Source organism: Antechinus flavipes, chromosome 1 (genome assembly GCF_016432865.1).
Source record: "Antechinus flavipes isolate AdamAnt ecotype Samford, QLD, Australia chromosome 1, AdamAnt_v2, whole genome shotgun sequence".
NCBI lineage: Eukaryota > Metazoa > Chordata > Mammalia > Dasyuromorphia > Dasyuridae > Antechinus > Antechinus flavipes.
Genome location: NC_067398.1, coordinates 255,542,206 through 255,569,456, shown reverse-complemented (window position 1 = coordinate 255,569,456; position 27,251 = coordinate 255,542,206). Strand labels below are relative to the sequence as shown.

The 27,251-nt window shown below is 36.6% G+C and overlaps 1 protein-coding gene across 1 annotated transcript in view; it reads right to left on the bottom strand.

Annotated features, from left to right (window-relative positions):
• ADAP1 (ArfGAP with dual PH domains 1) overlaps positions 1–27,251 on the bottom strand; it is a 176,718-nt gene that overhangs the window by 100,737 nt on the left and 48,730 nt on the right. Inside the window, exons 3-4 of the mRNA XM_052000571.1 lie at positions 25,311–25,402; positions 5,257–5,339 (exon numbers count right to left, since the gene is read on the bottom strand). Of these exons, the coding sequence (XP_051856531.1) occupies positions 5,257–5,339; positions 25,311–25,402 (175 nt within the window). The remainder of the gene's footprint in view (positions 1–5,256; positions 5,340–25,310; positions 25,403–27,251) is intronic.

Here is a 27,251-nt window from a genome sequence, read left to right as displayed (position 1 = left end):
CTGGGACACAAACTCTTGTGAAATGAAATGACAAGAACCAGGAGAATAACTTACACAATTAACAATAACATTGTAAAAATAATCAACTTCAAAAGATTTCACACTGATCATATGACTAATTCTGATTCCAAAGGGCTTAAGAAAAAGGGAACACCTATATCCTAATAGAGAGTTGAGCAACTCTGAACACACACATATATAACATTTTGGGATGCTGCCAACTTGGGAATTTATTTTGCTTAATGAAGCATGCTTGTTATAAGAATTTTTATTTTCTTTGGAGGGGGGAGAGTTAGAAGAGAAAGAAAATAAATGCTTATTAATTTTTTAAAAATAAAATTAGCTTTTTTCTAAAGATTTTTTTTTGCTCCAAAACATTATGATTCTTAAAAGCTCAAAGAAAAATTAATCAAATAAATAAGTATTTATCTTTTGTTGTTAGTTACTTCAATCACATATGATTGTGACACCATTTGGGATTTTTTCAGCAAAGATTAATAGTTTGCCATTTCTTTCTTCAGCTCGTTTTACAGATGAAGTAACTGAGGCAAACAGGATTAAGTGACTTGCACAGGGTCACCCAGTTAGTAAATATCTGAAGCCGAATTAGAACTCAGGTGCTCCTGACTCCAGTTCCAATACTCCATTCATTGAATCACCTAATTGCCATGCATTTATCTTGTGCTTAGTAGATGTCAAGCACTGTGCTAAACATTGGTTAATATAGCATCTCAGGAATGTGCAGATACACCGACAATTATACCACAACCACCTCGAGTTTCCAGCAGAATTTCCTGGTGGGGGATTGTGGTGGGGAAAAGAATCAGAAAAAAACAAATCTCCCTGCCAACACCTAGAATTTTCCAGATTAAAAAAAAAAAAAAACAAATGAAAAGCATCAAAATAGAGTAGATATGGAACTCGCCTTAGACCAAAGTTCAAGTCTCACCTCTGACTAATACTAACTGTGGGACCTTAGGTTGTGCAGTGGAAAGAGCACCCAGACTCTGCAATTCTTGTCTTCCTGAATTCAAGTCTAGGCTCAGATATAGCTGTGTGATCCTGGTAAGTCATCTAACTCTGTTTGCCTCATTTTCCTCATCTGTAAAATGAGCTGGAGAAGGAAATAGAAAAGCACTCTAGTATCTTTGCCAAGAAAACTCCAAATGGAGTCATAGAGTCAGATATGACTAAACAGAAGAACATACTCCGAGTAAGTCACTTAACCTCAAAGTGTGCTAGGCAGCTCTTTAAGGCTTGGCAGATAAGGTGCCAGCCTGCATTAGTAGAGGGAGTTTGCTCAGCTGAGAATTCCCTGTACCAATAAAATCAGAGAGCTCTGAGTCTTTTTCCCCCTGCTCTTCAAGCAAGCTAATGTAAATTGACTGGCCATCCATCCATTACAGCTCTTCACATAAAGAGCATCCTTAGAAATCTGATCTTTCAGCAACTGATTAAGAATCTTTCCATAGCTGGAAATTATCTGTGTTTTGACCAGCAACACAAGTACACTGCTCTTGATTCATTAAGGAACATTTAAAAAAAAAAACCAACCAGAGGAAATAGTGGTTGTAGATGGACAATAATTTAATTTCCAAGATACATCCTTATTGCAGGGCCAGGGGAAGGAGAGAAGATGAGTGCTGAGAAGAGGAAAAAATTAAAAGCCAGTTGCAAAGTCTGCTTCATTTGAGGTCAAAGTGATAAACTTGCCAGTGGAGCACCTCACAGTTATCTAAATTACTGGGGCACTGGTATTTTCATGTGTCATTGAATTTGTATGGTGGTAACCCCATTATTCATCTTTTAATGAGAGATCAGCTCGGGAGAGATCAAAGTATTATGTAGGATCAATGGTCGATCACTGAGGCACTTTGCCATATATTAATTTTTCTTCTCTTTGGTCAGAACAGAATTTGGCTGCTGTAAATCAAGATCAAGCTCTCTGAAAAGGAGGAAGCCTGCTAGAGAAGTCTGATGTGATTTGAAGGCCAGAAAATTAGTCATATCTGACAGTTCTTTTGGCAATGAAGAAGCAGATTGAATATGCAATAGGCTCTTTTATGCGTAGGACAGCTAGGTGGTACAGTAGATAAAGCTTGGACTCAGAAAAATCCAAGTTCAAAAGCAGTCTCAGATGCTTCCTAGTTGTGTGACTCTGGGCAAGTCACTTACCTATTTGCCTCAGTCTCCTCATCTGTAAAATGAGCTGGAGAAGGAAATGGCCAACCATTCTAGTATCTTTGCCAAGAAAACTCTAAATGAGATCACAAAGACTAGGATATGATTGAAAAATTACTGAACAACAAATTTCTTTGTGTGGGAGCATAAGCTAAGCTTGGATTCCTTCTAGGTTGGCTCAAATTTTCCCACTCTATATCTACATATTGGGGTGTCAGAGGCCTCCTTGCCCCTCACTGGTCATTGCGGTTATAATAGGAAGCAGTGTGGGTATTCTGGGAAGATCACTAAATTAAAATTCAGAGGAGTTAAAAATAAAATCTCCTTTCTGCTACTTACTCCCTGTTTGACTAATTAAGCATTTTGATACTTTCTGGGCTTCTGGTCCCTAATCTCTTAAATGAAGGGTTAAACTAGATAACTGCTAAAATCTCTTTCAGCTCTAGATTCTAAAACATTTGGATTCTGTAAGCTCTGTGGAGTGAACTTTTCTGAAAAGGAAGCTAAACAGAAATTTATATCAGATAGGAAAGATCCAAAGTCATTATATAAACTTTACTTAATTACAGTTAAGGTGACCACAACTATCTAAATAGTTTTTAGATATGCAGGTCCATAGGCTCTTAAGGATTACCTTAAGAGGTTACCATACCCAAGAATACATTTTACAGTAGAAGAGTTAATTCAATCAACAAACATTTATTAAGTGTTTACTGTTTGCCAGACACTGTGCTAAGAACTGAGGATACAAAGACTCTCAAGGAGCTCACAGTTTATTGGAAGAGACCAACATTCTGTTTCTTCTGCTCAAAGGAATAAGGGCAGCTAGGGACAGCTCATCTAACCAAATTTGTCTCATGGCCAGTAAGAGGTTGAAAGTAATCCTGATCCTGACCTTACAGAGAAGGACCAGAAGATCCAAGTGCTAAAACCTGTACCTCAGTTTCATCATCATCAGACTAGATGATTTAGAGTGTCTTCTAAGCTTTAAATCTATGATTCCAGAATTTTCTTTGACCTAAAAGAACCGTGATACCCCCAATCCAATCCATTCATTTTATTTTATTTTTAATTTCAATAGTATTTTATTTTTCCATTTACATGTAAAGAGTTTTCTTTTTTATAATGGCTTTTTATTTTTCAAAATACATGCAAAAATATTTTCAGCATTCACCCTTACAAAACCTTATGTTCCATATTCCCCCCCCCCCCCTCTTTCCTCCCTTCTCTAGAAAGCCAGTAATCCAATATAGGTTAAACATGTGCAATTGTAAAGATAGTTTTCAATATTCATTTTTGTAACAGATTTTGAATTCCAAATTTTCTTTTCTCCCTCCCTACCTTCAATCTCCCCAAGACAATAAGCAATCTGATATTGGTTAGACATGTACAATCATTTTAAACATATTTCTATATTAGTCATGTTGTAAAAGAAAAATCAGAACAAAAGGGAAAAAACCCATGAGAGAAAAAAAAAAGCAGACAAAGAAAAATTAGTATGCTTCAGTGGCAAGGAACTAGAAAGAGAGTGGATGCCCATCAGTTGAGGAATGGCTGAATAAGTTATTATATAGGAAGGTAATATATTATTATTGTTCTATAAAAAATGATAAGCAGACTGATTGGAGAAAAGTCTGGGAAAACTTACGTGAACTGATTCTGAGTGAAATGAGCAAAAGCAAGAGAAGATTGTACAAAGTAATGGTAAGATTATATGATGATCAATATTGATGAACTTGGCTTTTTTCAACAATGAAGTGATTCAAGGCAATTCTAATAGACTTGGGATAGAAAATGCCAGTCCATATATAGAGAAAACTACAGAGACTAAATGTGGTTCAAAACATTGTATTTTTTACCATTGTTTTTTCTTTCTCATATGTTTTCCCCTTTTATTGTGATTCTTTTTGTACAACATTACAAATATGGAAATATATATAAAAGGATTGCAAATGTTTAACCTATGTCAGATTGCTTGATGTTTTGGGGAGGGGGAAGGTAAGGGAGGGAGAGAGAAGTCAGATGTCCTGAGAGCCAATCCATTTCTTTAGCCATGATGTCAGCTGTTATGATGCCCTGTACATCTCATTCATGAACTATAGATACAGAGCCAGGACCAAAATAACCTGGATCAACCCATGAGAGAGTGAAACAGCATTAGGAAGTTGCATAGCATATTGGAAAGAGATCTAGAGTCAGAAGTTTTTATTGTTGTTGCTGTCACAACTTTTTGTGATCTCATACATCAGCATGTCAGCCTATTCTATCTTCCACGATCTTACAGAATCTGTCCAAGTTCATGATCATTGCCTGCTTGATACTAGTTAACCATCTCATCCTATGTTATCCCTTTTGCCATCAATCTTTCTCAACATCAGTTTCAGAAGACATCTCACTTCTGAGGTTTACTATCTTTTTGGCTATGTGACTTGGATAAATCACATAACCTTCCTAGACTTCAGTTTCCTCATCTGTAAAGTTTCTGAATATCTTCTCATCTCTAGATCTACAACTCCAGAACATCCCTTGACTTACAAAACAACCACTATTCCTGCAAGGGCTAACATGTAATAGGGGTCAAGAGATGAGGTTAGGGCAAGTCAAGCCGTGGAAAAACTCTGAACATCCTAAGGGCTGGTGATTTCTCCTGGTCTTTCATAAAAAAGGAACTGAGGTTGGCTCAAAACAAATATTAACCAGAAGAGAAAGGGTAGAAGAGAGGAAATTGCCACTTTGTCAATTATCAAAACATACCCAGAAGGATTAGGTGGGGAGAGGAGAGGAGCCAGCTAGGAGTTTTGAACACAGGTAGAAATGCAAGTTTCCCAATAAGAAAGCAAAAAACAGCCAAATTACACCATTGTCAAACCAATTAGCAATTTAATCATGCATAGTGATAAAAAAAGACATTCCTTTTAAAGAGGGAGAACTAGAAAAGGAGACTAGAACACACCACAAAGTGGCATTTTTTTCCCCCTTATCTAACTGACTGCAGCAAGGTGAGGGGAGCCCCTGGGTAGCAGAACAGTCTGCCAGCAAAAGAGATTATTTCCAGTTGAGAACTCCATTCCTTACCTGCAGAATAGGGCTCTTGCTTTTCCGTGTAAATGAATTCCTTCCTTTCATACTTGGCACGGATCCACTGTTCTCGGAGGAGTCTGAAAGACACAGAGAAGAAGCAAGGTCTGGGTGCTGAAAGGAAAGCTGTGATCATTAATTCGACAAGAAAGATGGCAGCTGAGTGCACAAGTTCCTGGAAAATGAATTTGCAGGTCAGTGGCTCTCAGGAAGCCCTTTGACCTCAAAAGACTTGGAGATGTTGTCTTTTGAGTACTAACAAAACCATTGCTGTAAAACCATATGGGAAAAAAAGAAGTCTTAATCAAAATTCATTTTAACAGTCTCATCCACTCTCAGAGTACACTCAGCAGAGGTGTTAGTTACTCTCTGTGCAAACTGCCCACGGCTGTGTTTAGCGCTTACCAATGTAAATATTTTTTGATTCTAAACAATTAGGCTCAAAATGACACAGCCCTCATCCTCTGAATGTACAAGAGTGGAATTATTATACAAAGGGGGGAAATCTGAGAAGGATGAGAGGGTCTCTGATATGGCCAAGTCAGCAGTTGAAACAAAAGGCAGAGACTGGGCAAGCCCAGGATTTTGCATGTTAATGGATTTTTGCCCTTTTATTCAAGATTTATGAGCAGCTTTCTCACTTGAATGCCTGAAGTAGTAATTTTTTAAGATACTGGTATATGGAGATGAGATGTTTATGATCTTTGAAGGTCTGACAAAGGACAGTAAATGTTGAATCGGCCCCCAAGTCTTTTTTGCCCATGCTAACTTCCACCATCCATATTCCAATGGATCTGTGAGATCTTCCAGTTATATTCCTTCCAATAATGCAGATGGTATCCCATCTCTACCTTCTTATCTAGTGTGTTTCTTAACTATATCTCCTCATAAATCTTCCTATAATTATAGGAACTTTGGGTCATAGATTTAGATCTGGAAAGAATCTCAAAGGCATTCAAACCTATCATTTTACTTAAAGACAAGAAAATTGAAGTGCATGGAAGTTTATCATTTACCCTTGGCTACAGAACTAGTAGATATTAGAGAGAGAATTTGAATCCAGGTCTTTCTTGCTCATTCTTTCTCATATCAACATGGAGGAGTATTCTAAGTCTATTAAATAAGCATTTATTTTTTTAAGCACCAACACTGTGATCATCACTGAGTACATGAAAGGAAGGTCATAGCACAGACATCAGAGCTCAGACATAAGTCTCCTCCATTTGTTGTCTCTGAGGAATGTAGTTCCTTCCGTCATTCTGATAATAAAGTGAGTCATCTTAAGTTGTGAAGAAGGAAATGAGTTTTCAGCAAGTGGCTCCCTGAGCATACTCCAGCTCTGGGAATGAGCATAAAATCTGTGGTCATTCCTGACTATTGCTAAAGCTGCTGAAAAAAAAAGCTCTCTCTAGCATTAGCTAATATGAAGAGGGAATCCAAGGACTCCGGTGTGCTTTTGCTTTCTGGATGATGGAGGGAATTCCCAGTGGATTTCAGGCTATTCATCCTGCCAACTTTCACAGAAGGTAGATTACCTGCCTTCATGTACAACATCCCTTAGGCCATCTTAAGAGGGATGTTCAGAAACTATAGGCAAAGGCCCAAAGAAGCAAAAACGGAAATGATTAATAGCATGAGAGGCAAGATTTATGAGAGACAGTTAAATAACTTATGTGCTTTTGATCCAGAGAGAATAAGACATATCAAGGGTAGATATATAAAAGGTAACTATGATTACAGTGATGACTCAATTTTTCTATGTTGAAAGAGAGAGTTGTTAGATCAAGGGTACCCAAAATGATTATGTGGGGGTCCTTGTACTCTTGAAGGAATGAGAAGCTTATCAAAAAGACAGAGTAATATTTGATTGTTTCATAGTTCATAGATATAGACTTGGAAGGGATCAGACAGTCCAAAAGGTCCATTTTACAGATGAAGAAACTGAGGCAAATAGAAGTTAAAGTAACTTGCTCAGGGTCACAAAATAAATAAATATATGAGACTGTACCAATTCCAAGTCTAGTATTCTATCCAATAAAAAGCAAGTAATTATATTGTCCTATTGAAATTATGGACATAAGTATGGTAAATTCTATCATTTATTTCCTTTTATATTGAAGAAGGAGTATGGGAAGATTTGGTGAAAATCAAAGGATACAAGATCCAAAAATGGTTAGGAATCCAAGGTTGGATGATTTCTAAGGCTGTTTCCAGGTGTGACTTTCTTTGATTCCAAGTAATTCTCCATCTTCCCTGGGGAATGAAAAAAATTGATCTACACTCCCACTTCTCCACTTATCCAGCTTCAGATTCTTTCCCTCTTCAAAGCCTACCTCAAATGCCACTCTTACCCAGAAGACTTCCATAATCATTCTAACTTACAGAGCTTTTTCTTCTTTTTAGCCTGCTGAATATTTGTGAAATGAAGAATCGGATGAGTTACAACAAAAGGACTGAAGTTAGACTCCCAAAAGAGCTTTCTAGTTCCTAGTTGTAAGGATGATCTCACAAGGAGCAGAGTGCTAAGGGAAGAATGAAAATAAGATTCCACAACGATCTAGCTCACATGGTTTATGCTATGGATGTTTAGTGTTTCTGGAGTAGCAATATCTTTTTATTTTATTGTTGTTGAGCTGTTTTCAGTTGGGTCTAACTCTTTGTTGACCTTATTTAAGGTTTCCCTGGCAGAGATAGTGGAGTGGCTTGCCATTTCCTTCTCCAACAATTTATACAAAAGAAAACTGAGACAAAGAGGGTTAAGTGACTTGTTAAGTGACTTGTCCAGGATCATACATCTAGAATGTGTCTGAGGCCAGATTTGAACTCATGAAGATGAGTCTTTGTAACTCTAGGCTCAGCACTCTGTGTACTTCACTGCTCCACCCTCTTATTAGTTTGATTTTATAACATATTCCTTTAAGAATTATATTCAGGGCAGTTAGGTGGTGCAGTGGATAGAGCACCAAGCCCTGAAGTCAGGAGGACCTGAGTTGAAATCTGACCTCAGACACTTAATACTTCCTAGCTGTGTGACCCTAGGTAAGTCACTTAACCTCAATTCCCTGGAGGGAGGGGAAAGAGGAGGAACCATATGCTATTTTTTCATCAGATTAAAGTAAATTTAAATTAATTAATTAATTAATTAACCTAATTTTAAAAATTGGTATGTTGTATGACTCTACCTGAAATAATAAAACACTTCACAAGGAGATAACAAAATCCAGAATTTGAAACCACTTTCAGTTTCTACCTGCCTTGGGATAGGCAAGGGCTGAATCAATGGCTGCCATCCCATCCAACTCTTGAATTCTAAAAGTTACAAAGAATGTAGAAAGGGCAGGAAACTATCCTTCCAAAAGTGGTATCCATTGTGCAATCTCTCTATCTCTTTTTTTCTGGACACAAGACAATGTTCTCTCTGATGGGCAGCAAAGGGCATAGAACTCTAATATTGTTTGGGGTTTGGAAGGGGTGGTGGGTGAATGAAGAGGGCATTCTCACAACATTATAGCTTTAGGGAGTCTTGTGAAAATACTTAGTTGTCACTTGCAGGTGAGTGAAAAGAAAAGTAGAAATAATGGGAAGAATGATGATTTGGGACTGAGGAATTTTGCCAAAATTCTTTCCATTATAGAAGATCACTTTCCCTGCTATTCTCTTGGGACTGTTTTAAAGAATGAGAATTTGTGTCTTGGATTGCTGTGAAAGGTGGTTCAAGAGAAGCCTGGAAAGACCCTTTTGAATTTCCCTTGCTGCTAAATTCCCTTTCTCTTTTATAAGGCACAACCTGTCCAGAGCCAGAATGTTTCTTTTGCCCTTTGATTCGTGATTGGCTCATATCTCAAGGAGGTTATACCCTTGTAATTAGCATATTAAAGGGAAAATAGAGAGAGACATAGACAAGAGGGACAATAGGAAGAAACACAAAGAGCAAAGGGTGGCGTTGGGACTTGAATTCAGTTCTCTAAAGAGAATGCCTACAAAATGTGCAGAGTTCCAGACATGGAACAAAACAAAGGAACAGCAAGGGACAGAGCCATAATATGAGATATAACTTTAGATTTCAGCCTTTCGCAAATACTGTGAGTTATAGGGACTGTGTAGATCCAAGGAAGTAGATTCTTTAGCAATTTCAAATTCTTTCCTCTCTAAAAGAGAGATGGGGTGGGGAGGAGAAGGGAAGATCTAGAAATTGCATAAAGTTTCTTAGGGAAATGGTGCTTAACAGAAAAGAAAGGGTGGAGCAGTGAAGTACACAGAGTGCTGAGCCTAGAGTTACAAAGACTCATCTTCATGAGTTCAAATCTGGCCTCAGACACATTCTAGCTGTATGATCCTGGACAAGTCACTTAACAAGTCACTTAACCCTCTTTGTCTCAGTTTTCTTTTGTATAAATTGCTGGAGAAGGAAATGGCAAGCCACTCCACTATCTCTTTTGTTTACAGAATTGGATTCAAGTTCTTTTTTTTCCTTTGATAGGTTGAATAAAACCTGTCCTAAGTTCAATCTTTTTTTAACCCAAGTTTTTACATGGAACTGAAGCCCTTTTCTCTTCATGTATTAATTAGGTAGATTGATTATGAAGACTCAGACATGAGACAAATTCTGATGATACTTGAGGAAATCCAGAATGTGCACTATGATTACCGAAAAGCTCCCCAATGTGAAACTGGTCCCTATAAAGTCAGTTTCAGTTTCAGGCCACTAGTTACATGGGAACTTAATTCTGCAATCTGGCTGAAATTTACCTTTTCAGTCTTCAAATTACTCTCTATTACATATACTGCATTCTAGCAAAACTGGACTGCTAGTTCTTCCTTGAGCTTGCTCTACTATCTTATCTTTATACATTTACCAAAGTCATCTCCTATGCTTGAAATATACTCCCTCTTCATCTCTACTTCCAGAATCCTTCTCCTACTTCAGGGATCAGGGCCAGCTCCTTTCTAGATCTCCTTCACTAGAAGTGTTCTCCCTCATCTTCAATTTGTTTGGCATTTCTTTCATATTTCACTTTATATCTTGCATTATACTTATCTGAGTTTACACCCACTAATAGAAAGCCAGTTTTAAAAAAGGTTTTATTGGTCTTGTGTGTTTTTCATCATCACAGTTTTCTCCTATATTCCTCCCTTTTCCAAGCGTCATCCTCATATTAAAAAAAAAAATTATCTTTTTACAAGGGGCAATTAAGTGGCACAATGGATAGAGTGGATAGAGTTAGGAAGACCTGAATTCAAAGTTAGCTTTAGATACTTACTAGCTATTTAACCCTGTACAAGTCACTTAACTCTGCTTGCCTCAGTTTCCTCATCTGTAAAATGAGCTGGAAAAGAAAATGGCCAATCATTCTTGTACCTTTGACAAGATAACCCCAAATGAGATCATGATGAATTGGACATGACTGAAAACAACTGAACAATATCTTTTTAAGGAAAAAAAAGAAATATCAGAACAACCAACCAACATACTGAAAAAGCTCTAAAATCTGTGTAATGTTCAATATTGTGGTCTTTTCACCTTCAGAGAGAGGTGAGAGGAGTGGAAGGAAGGTTGGAAGTGTCCTTTCAAATATAAGCTTCTTAAGGGGAGGGAACATGTTATTTCTATTTTTCTATCTCCAATAAGAAGTGCCTTGTGCATACTGAGTGCTTAAAAATGTTTATTCAATTCGATTACATATATGAGAGTGCTTTTGAAGAGAAAAAATTATGGGAAGCAACCCTCAAACAGCACCCACAATAATGATGATATGATGCAGAATTCCCCAGCAAATAATCTGTGCTCGAGTCCCCAGCCATCACTTCTGAGTGCAGATCTACCACAAATATTCTCACAAGGGCAAGACATGCCTGGGCTATTACTTAGGTTCAGCGAAGATGGAGTTGAAAACTGCCTATAAATATTCATTAGTAACAGACTATGATGTTCCAATTAGCATTTTCCATGGGGAGGTCAGCTGCCCACACTGCTTTATAAAACCTGAGTTGGCAGGACCCAAGACCTTAGAACATGATGAATTGTGATTGGGGGTTCTTACATCAGTCAGCCTAGGTTTGCTTTAGTCTGCACACAGATGCTTCCCTGCTACTTCTTCCAGCAGGACCTGTAATAGGATCAGGCAAATCTAAGAGGTCCACAAAAGATCATCTGGTTCAGCTTTCTGCTTTCAGGCCCAAACTACTTATGAGTATTCTCTTCTTCAAAGTCTCGGGAGAAAGGGACTCATTTTTTTATTCCTGGTTTTACCCATCCTATAATTTTAGGATTTTAGGTCTTTGGTGGTCTGTTAAATTCACAGATTTCAAGCTGAAAAAAGCTTTTAACAGTCCATCTAGTTCAAAGATTTCATTTTAGAGATGAAGAAACTGAGGTCCATTTAGGGGAAATGATTTTACTTTGGCAACAACATTCAAACCCTGATCCTCTTCAAAGCCAGTGTTTTTTCTTCTATCTGAATTTTCAGCTTCTTACTCCTACAAGAAACCCCTGAATTACAGGATGGGTAACCAAGAACAAAAAAGTGAGTTCCTTTCCCTGGAGGCTTTGAAGAGAAGAATACTCAAACTGTTGAGAGTGAGTAATTTGGGCTTGAAGGCAGAAACTGGACTAGATGATCCTTTGGGGAACCTCTAAGGTTTGCCTAATCCCATTATGGGTCCTGCGGCAGGAAGCAATAGGGAAGTCTAAGGCAAACCCAGGTTGACTGATGTAAGAACTCTTTTTTTGAGGAAAGGACCCCTTAAAAGTGAGAAGCCTATGGACCTCATTCTCAGAACAATGTTTAGTTTTTTAATGATTAAAGGAAATACTAAATTCTAGTAAGTGAAAGGAAAGATGTCATTTTCACCCCTACATCTAAGTTTACAGACTCCCTGAAATTTATCTACAAACTCCCTTCCTATGTGAAGAACTTTAGCACCACACCACAGACTTTGCAATTCTTCCTTGAGTCTGATGTAAATCTCTCCTGATTCAGCACAATAAAATTATTTCCAAATGCATATGCAAATTATCTGATCTAGCTCTGAGCAGGTAGCAAGAAGTCAGCATTTGAGGACTGCAGCATCTTTGGAGTTGATATAGTTGGATTTCCATGGTCAACTAATCCTTTCCCTTTCAGAAAATTTCAACCCAATGGAGACAGAAGCTAGAGAAGGATAGAGATAGCAGGTATTCGTGCCTGACTGTGCTGACAAATAGCTTTGTTTTACTCCTGAATAAAATCAGGTTTACTTTTCCATCTACCCAAGAGCACTTCACTCTAGCCTAAAGGGATATAAGCCACTTCTGAACTCTTTTTTATGACATGTACATATACAATCTGTACCATGCATCCCGGCATTTCTCTTCCACTTTATATTGCGATTTGCTGTTCCATGTGTGTGAATCTAAGGAGCCAGTAACTTCCTTGAAAGCAGAAAATATATCTCCTCCTTTTCTCATACTTTTCTCAATGCCAATAATGAGGATGAACATATAGTTAATTCTGGATGAATTAAATTGAGGCTCCTTCATTTTAACCAACTGACCGCATCTTCCTTACTTCTCTTCCAGATTCAATTTTTCCACTTGTACTATTTGTATAATAGCACACCATCTAGGTGGCTCATTGGTTAGAATACTGGGTTTGGAGTCAGGAATAACTGAGTTCAAATTCAGCCTCAGATACTTACTAGCTATGTGACCTTGGATAAATCACCTCACTCTGTTTGCCTCAGTTTCCTCATATGTAAAAGGAGTTGGAGAAGGAAATAGCAAGCCACACCAGTATCTTTGCAAAGACATCCGCAAATGAAGCTACAAAGAGTCGGACAACACTGAAAAAACAGACCAACAACAAAAATAACATCTACCTCACAGGGCTGCTGTAAGAATCAACCGAGAGGATACTTAATATAGTGGACAGGTCAATGGGCTTGAAGCTAAGAAGATCTGGCTTTAAATTCCACTTCAGCCATTTATTAGCTGTGTGACTTTCGACAATTCACTTAACCTCTCTGCTGAAGATTCCTCATCTATAAAATGAAGGGACCGGACCTCTAAGGTCTACTCCATCTCTAAATCTGTGATCTTATGAAAAAACAAACACATAGAACTTGAAGAGACCTTAAAAGATAATTAAATTTAATTTAATAAAGAAGGAAATTGAGTCTCAAAGCCAGCTTATAATGATCAGTGTAGAGAAGGGATATGAACTCAAAATCAGCATTTTAAAAAATACAACATAAACCCTAGAATTCCAAATCTGAACAATGAAACGAAGTCAGCAGATCTGAGCCTTTTTGATTGTATGAACGTGGGGTCTCTGGTCTTCCATTTCTTTATTTATAAAGTGATAATGTTATGCTAGGTGATCTCTAGGGTTCCCTCCTGCTCTAAATTTTCTGCTCATTACAATGAATAACTTCACAGCAGACAGGCCATAACCAAATGGCAAGAAACTAACTAGGGCCAAGAAAAGCCATGGAGAGATTCTGGGAGCACTATGCCAAAGAAAGGTTGCCAAAGCTTCATTTGGTCAGGCCAATGTCCTGGCTGAGAGAAAAACTACTCATTTCTAGCTGTAAAACTGAATTTACTCTCATAAGCTCTTGGGAAACAGCTTCAGAATATATTACACTTGCCCCTACATCTCACAGGAAGCTACGAACAAAGATGTTGGTTTCCATCCAATAATAAAAGTGAGAAAAAGCAGTCACTAACTATTTCCTTTCCCAGATGTGAAGCTCAAAATACAAATATTTTTTTTTAAATGACATGTGGAGAAAAGCCTGCTACCCACACACTCCCTACCTGGGAGTGAAAGGGGGATGGTCCCAAAATTTGATCTGGGTCATGTAAGAATCAAGCTAGTTTCTCTCTTTTGGTTGGGTACAGAGTGGTTCCACTTACATCCGTTTAAAAATACATAATACTTTTACTCTAAGGAGCAATTTTATTTTTTATTCATTTGTTCAAGCATTTCTTGAGATGATATTCAAATCTCAGTTTGCTTGTATGACCTAAGTGCCCATATATGTTACTCATCTCATTCAAACTTTCAAAATCAGGAGGGGTTTAGCTAGCAGTACACCATGCCAGGTTGGAGATGGCCAAAGTCCAATTATATGGAGACAGAACTACAAGAATGAGGCAGGAGATCAAGTAAGACCTCAACAGTGGGCAGTGAGGGTATAAACTGGGGCTCAGCTCATTCGTTTCAACATTTTAATCAATGAGTTGAATGAAAGCATAGTGGAAAGGGAGTTCAGGTCCACAGCTCTATCTACTGCTCCATCTAGCTGCCACAAATTTGCTAATGACAAAAAGTTGGGAAGGACAGTTAACTCCTGGACTCTATCAAAAGGCTAAAGCAAATGACCCAAATCTAGTAATATAAAACTTAAGAGAAATAAGTGGAAAATCCCATTCATGGGGTCAGAAAGTTAACTGTGTAAAGACAGGATAGAAAGAAGTATGACTAGACAAGAATACATATGGAAAAAAAAACAAACCAAAGAAACAAACATTGGAAGATTTGAGTGACATACAAGTCATGACAAATAAGTAAATAAATTCCCAGGTTTCATTCCTATGGTTCTGGTATCCTGAACAAGGAAGGGAGGTGGAAGTTTTCCTATATTTTGCTATATACATATTAGAACTCATTTCTCCATTATCAGAAAGATATATCTAAGGAAGGACAAAAATTATGATAGAGACTCCAATTATGCTATAAAAGGATTTTAAAAAAACCATTCATTTCTTGAAAATTTTCAGTTCTTATGCCTAAAGGACAGCAAAACTGTACATAACCTTTGGTCTAGCAGTGTCACTATTGAGTCTGTGTTCCAAAGAAATCATAAAAGAGGGGAAAAGACCCACATATGCTAAAATGTTCATAGCAGCCCTTTTTTTGTGGTGTCAAGGAATTGGAAATTGAGTAGATGCCCATCAGTTGATGAATGGCTGAATAAGTTATGGCATATGAATGTAATGAAATATTATTGTTCTATAAGAAATGATGAGCAAGTTAATTTCAGAAAAATCTGGACTTTTACGAACTGATGCTGAGTAAAGTGAGCAGAACCACAAGAACAGTGTACACAGTAACAACAAGATTGTATAATGATCAACTATGATGGACTTGGCTCTTCTCATCAATGCAATGATTGAAGGCAGTTTTACTAGACTTGGGATCAAAAATACCTAAAAGAGAGAAAACTGTGGAGATTGAATGTGGATCAAAGCATAGTATTTTCACTTTTTTGTTTGTTTTCTTTCTTGGGGGTTTTTCACTTTTGGTCTGATTTTTCTTGCACAGTATGACAAATATGGAAATGTCTTTAAAAGGATTGTACATATTTAACCTATATCATATTGTTTGCTGTCTTGGGGAGAAGGAAGGTAAGAAAGGAAGGGAAAAACTATTTGGAAGTTACAAAAATGAATGTTGGAAACTATCTTTACATGTATTTGGAAAAATAAAATGCTATTCACATTTTTAAAAAATCCAGTTCTAATGAACTTATTAGATGCTTGGACAGTGCAAGTATAAAATGAATATAAGTATAACGTATTAATTTAGAAACCCCACAAAGTTGTTGGGGTTTTTTTACCCCTACATGGATAAATAAATGTTTTATTCTTTTCTGTAAAAAAAAAATCCAGTTCTAGAATCTTTTCCTTCCCTTCCTACTGAGAAGGCAAACAATAAGATAGATATTATACATATGAAATCATACAAAACATATTTCTATATTAGCCATGTTACAAAAAAACTCAAGAAAAATAAAGTGAAAAAAATTATGCTTCAATCTGTATTCAGAGTTCATCAGTTCACTCTCTGGAAAGATGAATAGTTCTTCATCATGAGTTCTTCTGAAATGTCCTGGACCACTATATTGATCAGAGTAGCAAAGACTTTCATAATTGATTATTGTTACAAAAATGCTGTTACTATGTACAGTGTTTTTCTGGTTCTCCTCAGTTCACTCTGCAACAATTTACATAAATATTTCCAGATTTCTTCTCCCCCCCATCCCCCTCACTGCTTCATTTCTTATAGAACAATAGTATTCTATTACACTAATGTGTTCCAATTTGTTCAGCCATTCACCAATTGACGGCCAGTCCTTCAACTTCAACTTCCAATTCCATGAGAATTAAAAAAACATTTAGCTTGAAAAAAGAGAAAACTTAGACAGGGATGGTGACCAACATCTTTAAATATTTAAATTTAAAGGGATTATACTTGTTTGCTTGGTCCTCAAAGTCACAACTTACAAGTAGTATGCTGAAGCTAAGAGGACACAGATTTCAAAAGTTGGTTGGATGGAAAAGAATCCTAATAATTCAAGCCCAGAAGTGGAATAGGTTTTTGTTTATGAGAACAAAGTCTCCATCATTGGTGGTCTTCGATCAGAGGATGGATGATACCATATTGGAGATGTATTAGAGGACATTTTAAGTGAGCTACAGACTGGTATTTTGGATGATATCTAAAGTTTTATCCACCTCTGAAATAGTGGGATTCTGGAAGATTTAAGTACATAGTAAGCTGGATAGCAAGAGGAAAGAGTTCAAATTGGCAAGCAGTTATGATCTAGAAGGAATGGCAATATTGCAATGTTGCAAATTCCAATTTATAAAGTAATGTAAAACATTATTTCGATATTAGCCATGTTGCAAAAAAAACCAAACCAAACCAAAACAACAACAAAAATAAACACAAGAAAAATAAAGTGAAAAAATGCTTCAACCTCCATTCAGAGTTCATCAGTTATTTCTCTAGAAAGATGGATAGAATTTTGAATTGTCTTGATTCACTGTATTGATCAGAAGAGCTAAGTCTATCACAATTGATTATTGGGAAACTCAACTCCTTAGAAGAACTTGGGGACAGAAAACTAGTCTTATTAGTCCTGGAAAATTATCCAAGTACAGATACTAAGGCATAGAGCAGTGTGGTAGGGGGTTAGGAACAATGACTGGACTGATACTTTCATTAAAATAGGATACTTTACAGTAAGGAACTCTTCTCCTAATTTTATTTTCTCTATACCTTATCACCTTAGAAATAAGGCAATTTGGTGGCACAGTAAATAGAGCACTGCATCTGGAGTCAGGAAGAACTGAATTCAAATAGACTTATTAGCAGTTGGACCCTTAGTAAATCAATAATTTCTGCTTCAATTTCCTTAACTGTTAAATGGTGATAATAGTGGACTTTAATTGTCAAGGTTGTTATGAGGATAAAATGAGATAATACTTGTAAAGTGCTTAGCACAATGCCTGGCACATAGGTGCTATATAAATATTAGCTATCATTGTTATTATTGTTATTTTTATTATAGAGATGTCTTAGGGCTTTGAGGTTAAATGACTTGTCCAGGGTCATTCAGCAGTTACATGTCAATAGTCACATTAGAACTTAATCCTCTTGCTTTCCAGAACAGCTCTCAATCCACTATATCAAAAGGCCTCTTTTGTTAAAAAGAGGCACAGAAAATGCTCTGGGTCACACAACTAATAAATATTGCAGGAAGAATCTGGACTAAAGTCTTCCTGGATCCCATTACTGCTCCATAGCCAATGTATCACCTTGTTACTAATTGAAGTAGTTATAGACATAATTAATTACCCTTAGGCTCTAAAGCAAAGGTTTCTTCTTACCACCCCAACTCTCTCTTTCACTTTAACAAAATGAACTCTAGATTTCCACTAAAGGCAAAAAACAATTGAAACAAAAAGTTCGCTAGAATCAGGAACTCTTGATTATAATCCTGTTATTGCCGCCAACTAATTATACCAAATGTACATAATCTCTCTGAGCCTTAGTTTCTTCATCTGTAATATGTAGCATGCTTTCTGCTCTACTGTTGTTACAAATCAAATGAAGTATTACACCCAAAGGAGTGAAGGGAGAAAGCCCCTAAACTAATAAAAGATCATCATTTTTCCTACTGCTCTACATTCTGTTAGATTATAAACTTCCTGTAGACAAGAGATATACCTTGTTAAACATTATACCTCTACAATGCCTACCACATAGTGTCTTTGAAAAAGCAAGTATTTACTACTGGCATAATTCATTTTATTGTACTTTGCTTTATTGTGCTTCACAGATAACTGCGTTTTTTTCTAAGTTAAAGGTTTATGGCAACCTGGCATCAATTAAGTCTATTAGTGCCATTTTCCCAATAATATGTGTTTATCTCATGTCTCTATGTCACATTTTGGTAATTCAAACAATATTTCAAACTATTTCACTCTAATTATACCTATTATGTTGATCTGTGATCAGAGATCTTTGATGTTACTATTATAATTATTTTGGGAACAAACCACATCCATGTAAGACATTGAACTTAATGTTGTGTGTTTTGACTGCTCTATCAGCCAGCCATTCTCATCTCTCCCCTTTTCTTCAGATCTCCCTATTCCCTCAGACACAACAATATTGAAATCAGGCCAGTTAATAATCCTACAATAGCCACTAAGTGATCAAGTGAAAGGAAGAGTCAATCGATGTGGCAATGTCATTGTTTGTCTCATTTTTAAAAATTGCCACAGCCACCCCAACCTTTAGCAACTACCATCCTGATCTGTCAGCAGCCATCAACAACAAGGCAAGGCCCTCCCCCAGTAAAAGGATTATGATGACTCACTGAAGGTTTGTATGATGGTTAGAATTTTTTTTTTAGCAATAAGGAATTTTAAAATTAAAATAAATAGTTTTTTTGTTGTTTTGAAGATGATATTGCAAATTTTATTTGACACAGATAGAGGATCCAAGGATTTACCCCTCCCTCTTTGGGGGCTGTGAGAAGTTAGGGAAGTACAGGGCAGCCAACTCCAGAGCCCTCTCCTGAATGAGTCCCTCCTAATTTTCCTTGGTCTTTTTTTTGCCACTGTCTCCAAATTGTTTTCACTCTCTTAGCTTCAAGAGGGTCATAGCTTGTACAGATCCTCTCCTCCTGGGTACCCAGAGATGCTCAGTGGCTAAGGGCTCATCATGCCTTTCTCCTCATAGGTAGATCTTTTTCTTCTTTATTCAGTCTGTAGCTGGGTGGAGAAGAGAGAATTGAGTGTCTGATTTGGAAAACCATAAACAGCTTCGTCCTTCATTTTCTGGCTTTCTTGAGGCTTGGAATCTGCACAATAGTCAGTAATGTCAAAAGGAACATGAGCTTTTCAGGAGGGCCTTGGGAATACCATAAGCTAAGTGGGTCTTGACATAATACTAATGTATACTCAGCAACTACAGTATAGTATAAATATAACTTTCTCTTTTTTTAATAAAGTTTTTTTATTTTCAAAACATATGCACAGATAAATTGACAACACTGATGCTTGTATAGCCTTGTGTTTCAGATTTTCTCTTCCTTCCTCCCATCCCCTCCCCTAGATGGCAAGCAATTCAATATATGTTAAACATGTTAAAATATATGTTAAATCCAATATGTGTAAATATATTTATACAATTCTTTTGCTGCACAAGAGAAATCAGATCAAAAAAAGAAAGTAAATGCGCAAAGAAACAAAATGCAAATGAACAACAACAACAAAAGTGAGAATGCTATGTTGTGATCCACATTCAGTTCCTACAATCCTTTCTCTGGGTGTAGGTGGCTCTCTTCATCACAAGATCATTGAAACTGGCATCAATCATCTAATTTAAACATAACTTTTATATGCACTGGAAAATAAAACAATTTGCATGACTCACTTCGTTGTGATATTTGCTTTATTGCAATGGTCTGGAACAGAATCCACAAAATTTCAGAGATATGCTTGTAAATGTTAAATTGAGAGACATTTTGGGGGGTAGATCAGGAGCTCCCCAAAGGTAGAGATTGTATTCTTCTTCTTTATTCATCATTTTGCACTGTGCTGACATGAAATTCTGCCATCCAATGTAAAGAGAACACCTAAATCCATAAATATTTTAATCTTATGTTGGCCATCCTTGGAAATTAAAATAAGGAAATGTTGGCCACCAGGGGGCTCTCATTTTTCGACCCAAGCCAAGATTTTGAAGGTCACAGAAGTAAAACATCTATATCTGCAACATTCAGTCAAAAATAAATACTGGCCTAAGTGCCCAGGGCAGAAGTTCATATGTATAACAAATGTTTATTGAGTATCTACTATGTATGATGTCCTGTCCTAGGCCCTATGGGGGATAGAAAGACGAATGATACATAGAATCATAGATTTAGAACCAGAAGAGGCTTTAGAGGTCATTGAGTGGGACTCATTTTACAGATGCGGTCTGAGGTCCAGAAAGATTTGCCTAAGATCACAGAGATAGCATTTGATAGGACCATAGTCTGAATTCTAAAGAAACACAGTGGAAGGTTTGGGAGATAAGGTGCGAAGGGAAGGGTACAAACACACACACATACACACACTCACAATGTGTAAGTAGACCTAAAGAAATCTGGTCTAAAAGAAAGCAATAGGCCTCTAGCTTGACATTTATTAGACCTTTCCTCCTTTTATTTAATTTTTATTGAAATCTGTATCTAGAGTAAGAGGAACATGAAATGGAAGGAAGGAGGGTGTTCTCTGTGCAATTAGGAATTTGTTTTCTCTTTGAATTCAAAATCAATCAGCATACCAACCACCAAATCTTTACTAAGAAGTACCAACTCTTGGGACAGCTAGGTGGTGCAGTGGATAGAACACCAGCCCTTAAGTCAGGAGGACCTGAGTTCAAATTTGACCTCAGACACTTAACACTTCCTAGTTGTGTGACCCTGGATAAGTCACTTAACCTCAAATGCCTCAGCAAAAAAAAAAAAAAAAAAAAAAAAAGTACCAATTCTATAACAATAATAAATAAATTTATAAAGCACCTACCTATATACTACACTGTACTAAGCACTTTAACAATTATTATCTCATTGGATCCTCACAACAACCCTGAAAGATAGATACTATTATAATCTCCATTTTATTTTGGGAAAACTGAGGCACTTTTTAAAAAAGTGTCTGAGGTCACATTCCAGTTCAGAACTTCTTGAATTCATTATCCACAACTCAATCCAGCTGCCTATGTCCTCAGCCCTGTTTGTGTTCCATTCTCACTAGGGGTAAAAGTGAAGCACAAACCAGATGGTACAGTTACTGCAAAGTCTAAGATAATATATAATTAAGTATCCAGGGTGGCACAGAGTGAAGTGTTCTGAGAATTCAAAGACTGGAAAGATGAAGAAAGACTGAAATAGTCAGAGAGGGTTTCAAAATAAGGTGAGTATGGCCCTTGAAGTCTGAGTAAGTCTTGGGATAGCAGAAAGGAGAATATTCTGGCAGTTCTGGCAATCAGGAACTAAAAACAAGACCTCAGAGGTGGTAGGTAAGAACAGAATTCTGAAAGATATGGAAGGGGCTCATGCAAGTTTTGTGGGCCACAGAGAATTTGTGTAGGCTGCTGATGACAAGAACCAATTTCAAAAATAGCACTGAGCTCAGACTAAGTCCTGATTCATAACTGGAACTCCCCACTTGGAGACGGCTCTATGCAAATGAAACCCACAGCAGATTCTGCTCATCCACAAGTCCAGGGAGGGGAAGGTTTGTGGTTGATAGTGGCTAAAACTACTTTAGTCTAGGACTGAAGACATTTTATTTCAGTATCTTTAAGGTGAACAAGCACAAAGCTGTCAGAGTTTACATAATAATCGTTTATATCTGTATAATGGTTTCTAATTACAAAATATATCCATAATCCTATTTGGCATTGGAATTCGAGGACCTCTATTTAAATCTCATCTCCTGACATCTACTACTTCTGTGACTTTGGCCAAATCATTCTTTGGGTCTGAATTTCTTATCTTATAGTAAGGATCAAAAGAGATGGTATTTGTAAAGTTAAAGAAAAATTAACATAGAACCTGAGGCAGCTGGATGATGAAGCGTTCCAGTCTGAAGTTAAGGAAAACTCATCTTCCTGAGTTCAAATCCAGCCTTAGATGCTTTACCAGCTATGTGACCCTGGCCAAGTCACTTCATTCTGTTTGCCTCATTTTCCTCATCTGTAAAATGAGTTGAAGAAGGAAAAGGCAAACCAGTCCAGTATCTTTGTCAAGAAAAAAATCTCCAATGGGGTTACAAAATTGGTCATTATTGAAAAAACAACCAAACAATAATAACTAACATAAAACCTGGCATATAGTAAACACTTAAAAATGCTCACAACAAGTCAGAGTAAGATAGGGCAGAGATTTATTATCATCATTTTTTTTTGAGACTAGATTTCCCTTTTTCATTAAGGCTGAAAGTTCCAATCCTACTCTGATTAGCATGGAATTGTGACCTGCTTGATTTTCTGATTAGGGCTGGTTCATCTTTCCTATTCTCAAAAGCTTTCTATAAAAACAATAACAACAACAAAACAACCAAAAAACCCCCAAACTACTGAATTTAGTTTGCACAGCCAATTGATTTAACTCACTGCAGTTCAAAAGTCCTGAACTCAAAGCAATCCTTTAGTCTCCATCTCTCTAGAAGCAGAGATTACATGTATGTTCCCCTCCCTTAGTTTGTTATATCTCTTTTAAGGAGGCCCAGAAGAATGACTCCCATTATAAAATTACACCTAATTCCCAGTGTAGTGAGACCCTTTTGAGCTTTATCCTGCAGGTGTGTGTGTGTGTGTGTGTGTGTGTGTGTGTGTGAAGATTTTCCTCATGGTAAACTCTATACAAATCAGATAGAGGCTAAACATTCATAAATTCACTAGGAAGAACTAAGTCAGGATGCCATGTTCCAGCACAATGGAAATAACTTAGAGCAGGCCTGTTTCAGTTTTGTTATTTGACCTCCCTGTATGATTTAGTCTCTTGGTCCCTAGCCTGGAACCATACGTTACTGGGGAAACTGATGAGAGTTGGTCATAGAAGACCAAGGGACTTAACCTTTTGGGCCTCATTTCCTAATCTGAAAAATGAGGCAGATGAAACAACTTTGAAGGACTTAAGAGTGCTTAATAAATAAGAGTGCTTAATAAAAAAAATATTTATTTTTTTATAAGTTTTTATAAATTTTATAATATTTATATTTTTTATAAGTAAAGGTACCCACCACCACCTTACAGAGAGGGGATTCAGGGGACAGAAGGAAACATCTTTTTTTCTGGATTGGTCAATGAAGGCATTTATTTTGCTAGAGCATGTATATTTGTTACAAGGCCCTTGTTTTTATTTTTTCTTTTTCCCATGGTGGGGATGGGGCTGTGGGAGTAGGAGGCAGGAAAGAAAGAAAATAAATTTTTATTAATTAAAAAAATGAATTTTTTAAAATGAGGAGGTTGGACTCGATGGTGTCTGAAATCTCTTCTGACTATATACAAATCTATGATCCTGTGCAAAGGTGGAGTATGAAATAATGTTGAAGTATATATAGCTCATTATTCACTACAATGCAGAGGAAGGAATACACATGATCTAATGACTTCTATATGTTACGATATTGTGCTAAGTGCTTTTTATAAAAATTACCTCATTTGATCCTCACAATAATTTTGTGAGGTAGGTGCTATTATTCTTATTTTACAGATGAGGAAACTGAGTCAAATAGGGTTAAGTCACTTGCTCAGGGTCACACAACTACTAAGTGTCTAAGGTTATATGTGAATTTAGGAAGACAAGTTTTACTAACATCGGGCCCAAAAGCTCTATCTGTTGAGCCACCAGCTAGATAATAGGAAACAGAGATGCACTTGGTTTTTGACCAACCACAAAAGTTGTGACAGTAGTTATAGAGAGGAAGATATAGATATGAGAAATTTCTTTTTAAAAAATATTTTTTTATAAAAGAGATATCAAAGAGAAAATATGTATGACTTGGTAACTGACCAAAAAAATTATAATGCATGAGGACAGGTTTAGGAAGAGGAACTGAGCAAGGAGAAATGATCTCTAACTGGTCACAATGCTCCATGTGACAAGGAAACATTAAAAGACATATTTTAGACATTGATTTATTGAGCTTTTTTTTTTAATTTATTGAGTTTTTTAAAAATATACATTTTCTGAAACTAAAAACAGAGAGCTGGGCAAAGATTATTCTTCTACATGTCTTCACCTCACATCTACAAATACAAATGTTTCTATTCTGAGGAAGTCTTTCATTCTATCACCCACTGCACATATTTAGCATCTATTATTTGCAAAGCACTATGGGTAATCCAAATAGGAATACTTCATAAGCCCTGCCTTCAAGGAATGTTATAGTCCAATTAAGATACCAAAAAATAACTGCAATGCCATTGGAAGCTGGCAATTTCCATCTGAGGCATGAAATGCTATGAAAATTTAGAAGGAAAGGGAGATTCTCACCAAGCCCTTGCCCAATGGTTATTTCTTATAACCTTGGTATGCTACAATGCATAGGAGTAGTAACCAGGGAGTAAACAGAGTTGGTCCTCCTTAAAATTCATCTTTTCACTGATCCCTTTCTAGATGATGGTTTCAGAAGCACTCACAAAATCCCTTCAAAACCCATAATGAAATCATCGGTGTTATAGGTACTACACACTCTCTCTCTTCAATGTGACTCCCTTAGTAAGCTGATGGTAAACTTTTCTTTTTGTTTCCTTAGCATTAGCACAGTGCCTAATAAATTTTTTTTTCACTCATTCATTCATTCAACACAACAAATGTGAACACACCTGCTCCTGTAAACCTATAACATGGTTGTTCACTTCTCTCCCATCCCCCCCTCAAAAAAGAGACCAAAAAAGAAAATGAAAACAATAGTTAACAATTGACATTTTTATAGTCTTAATAACTCAGGGTCCTAGGGAATACAGACCCTATTGACTTTTCCCAGCAACGTCTACTTGAAGTTATTAAATAAAATCCCATGTATGGTATAGGCCACCTACATAAATCCAGAGAAAGCTAGCTTTGAAGAACTCCTTCTAATTGAATCTACCCAGTGATTTTTTTTTTTTTTTAAGGCATAAGCCCAATAGTCCAATTACACAGGCTCCAGCTGCAAGGGTAAATAAATTCCATTTCCCAGCAAAACAAAACAAAGCCAAACCTTTGTTACTTACTGACAGTCGGAAAATGTTGGCTTGTAGTAAAATGAGGGCATTTTCGATTCATACTTGGCCCTTCCTGCGTGATTTCCATTGCAGGCCATAAACTGCCAAAGAAAAAAAACAACATACATTTATGAAACTTTGCATCCTGTCCTTTTCTCATTTCTACTGTGCAGTAATGAAATTTTTAAAAAAGAAAATAAAAATGTTCTGGCCCATAGACTACATTGTCTACCGTTTTATAAACCTAATAAAAGGATGGAGGCAGGAGTACTCTCATACTGCAGAGATTCCCAAAAGCAGACTTTAAATTGTATGATCTGGGTAGGGCAGTCAGGCAGTTAATCAACCAGTCAGCATTTATTAAGTGCTTACTATATGCCAATGTTTGAAACACTGACTATACAAAAAGAGGACAAAACAGTCCCTATCCTTAAGAAACTTACATGTTGATTTATGTGGAAATATTCTTAATATGGTTGTACATGTATAATTATATCACATTGCTTGCCATTTGAGGGAGGAGAGAGGAAAGATAGAAAGGGAGAAAAAAATTTGGAATTCAAAATCTTACAAAAGTAAATGTTGAAAATTATCTTTACATGTAATTGGAAAAAAAATATTAAGGGGGAAAAAAAAAGTTTACATGTTCATGGGGTGAGAGTGGGGAAGGGACATATTTATGTTTATGTATATATCTATATACATATAATGAAGTATCTACAAAATATATACAAAGTACATATCTGGAAGCAGAACTAATTGCTGAATTCAGTGTGAGTATTTGTATCTTGGGGCAGCTAGGAAGCACATTCAGAGCACTGGGTTTGGAACCACAAAGATTATTTTCATGTTCATAGCTGGCCTCAGACACTAACCGTGTGATCCTGGGCAAGTCATTAATTCTGTTTGCCTCAGTTTCCTCATCTGTAAAATGAGCTGGAGAAGGAAATGACAATCCATTTGCAGTGTCTCTGCTAAGCAAAGCCCAAAATGGGATCATGGAGTATAAGAAATGACTGAAAAATGCCTTAACAACACATATACCTGTGAAACCCACAAACACTACAAACGAGAGCCAATTTTCTTGCTAACTGTCTAGAGTTAAGAAAGTGATGGATAAAATATTAATAATAATAATGAAGATTAAACTTCAAAGGGTTTCATGCAGTTCTGGTTTTTAAACATTTACCAAAAAACTTCTGGATGGAAAAGTAGCAGCAAAGATATAGAGCAGAGTCAAATGTGGAAGCTGACAGCCATCAGAAATCATTAGCCACTGGTTAGGTTTCTCTTCAAGGAGTTTCAAAATACAAAAATTAATTGTATAATGAATATACTCACACACATAAATACATATATATGACTTTCTTCTCATGAGGATACACACACACTATATAAATATACATATATATGCCACTCATATATACAATATGTATATATACATATCCATTATATGACTCTCTTCCCCCATCCATGGGGATACATACACTTACTCTACATATATAAAGAGAAAATTCCCATTCATATATACAATGTATATATACATATATACACACATACATATATGACTCTTTCCCCCCCAGTTATGGGGATACATACGTATACTCTATATATATTGGGAAAAATTTCATTCACACACATGTATACATACACACATATACATGCATATATGCACACACACATGACTCCCCCCCTCCCCTTTATGGGGATATACATATATACTCTACATATATAGAGAGAAAATCCCATTCATCTACACAATATGTACATAAGTACATATAGACATATTATCTATATCTATATGACTTTTCTGCCATTTATGAGGATACACAATACAATTTCTACATATATATATAAAATCCCATTCAAGCACATGTATATATAACCATATACATACATATATGTACACACATTTTGTGTATCTTTTCCCTCATTTATGGGAATACACAC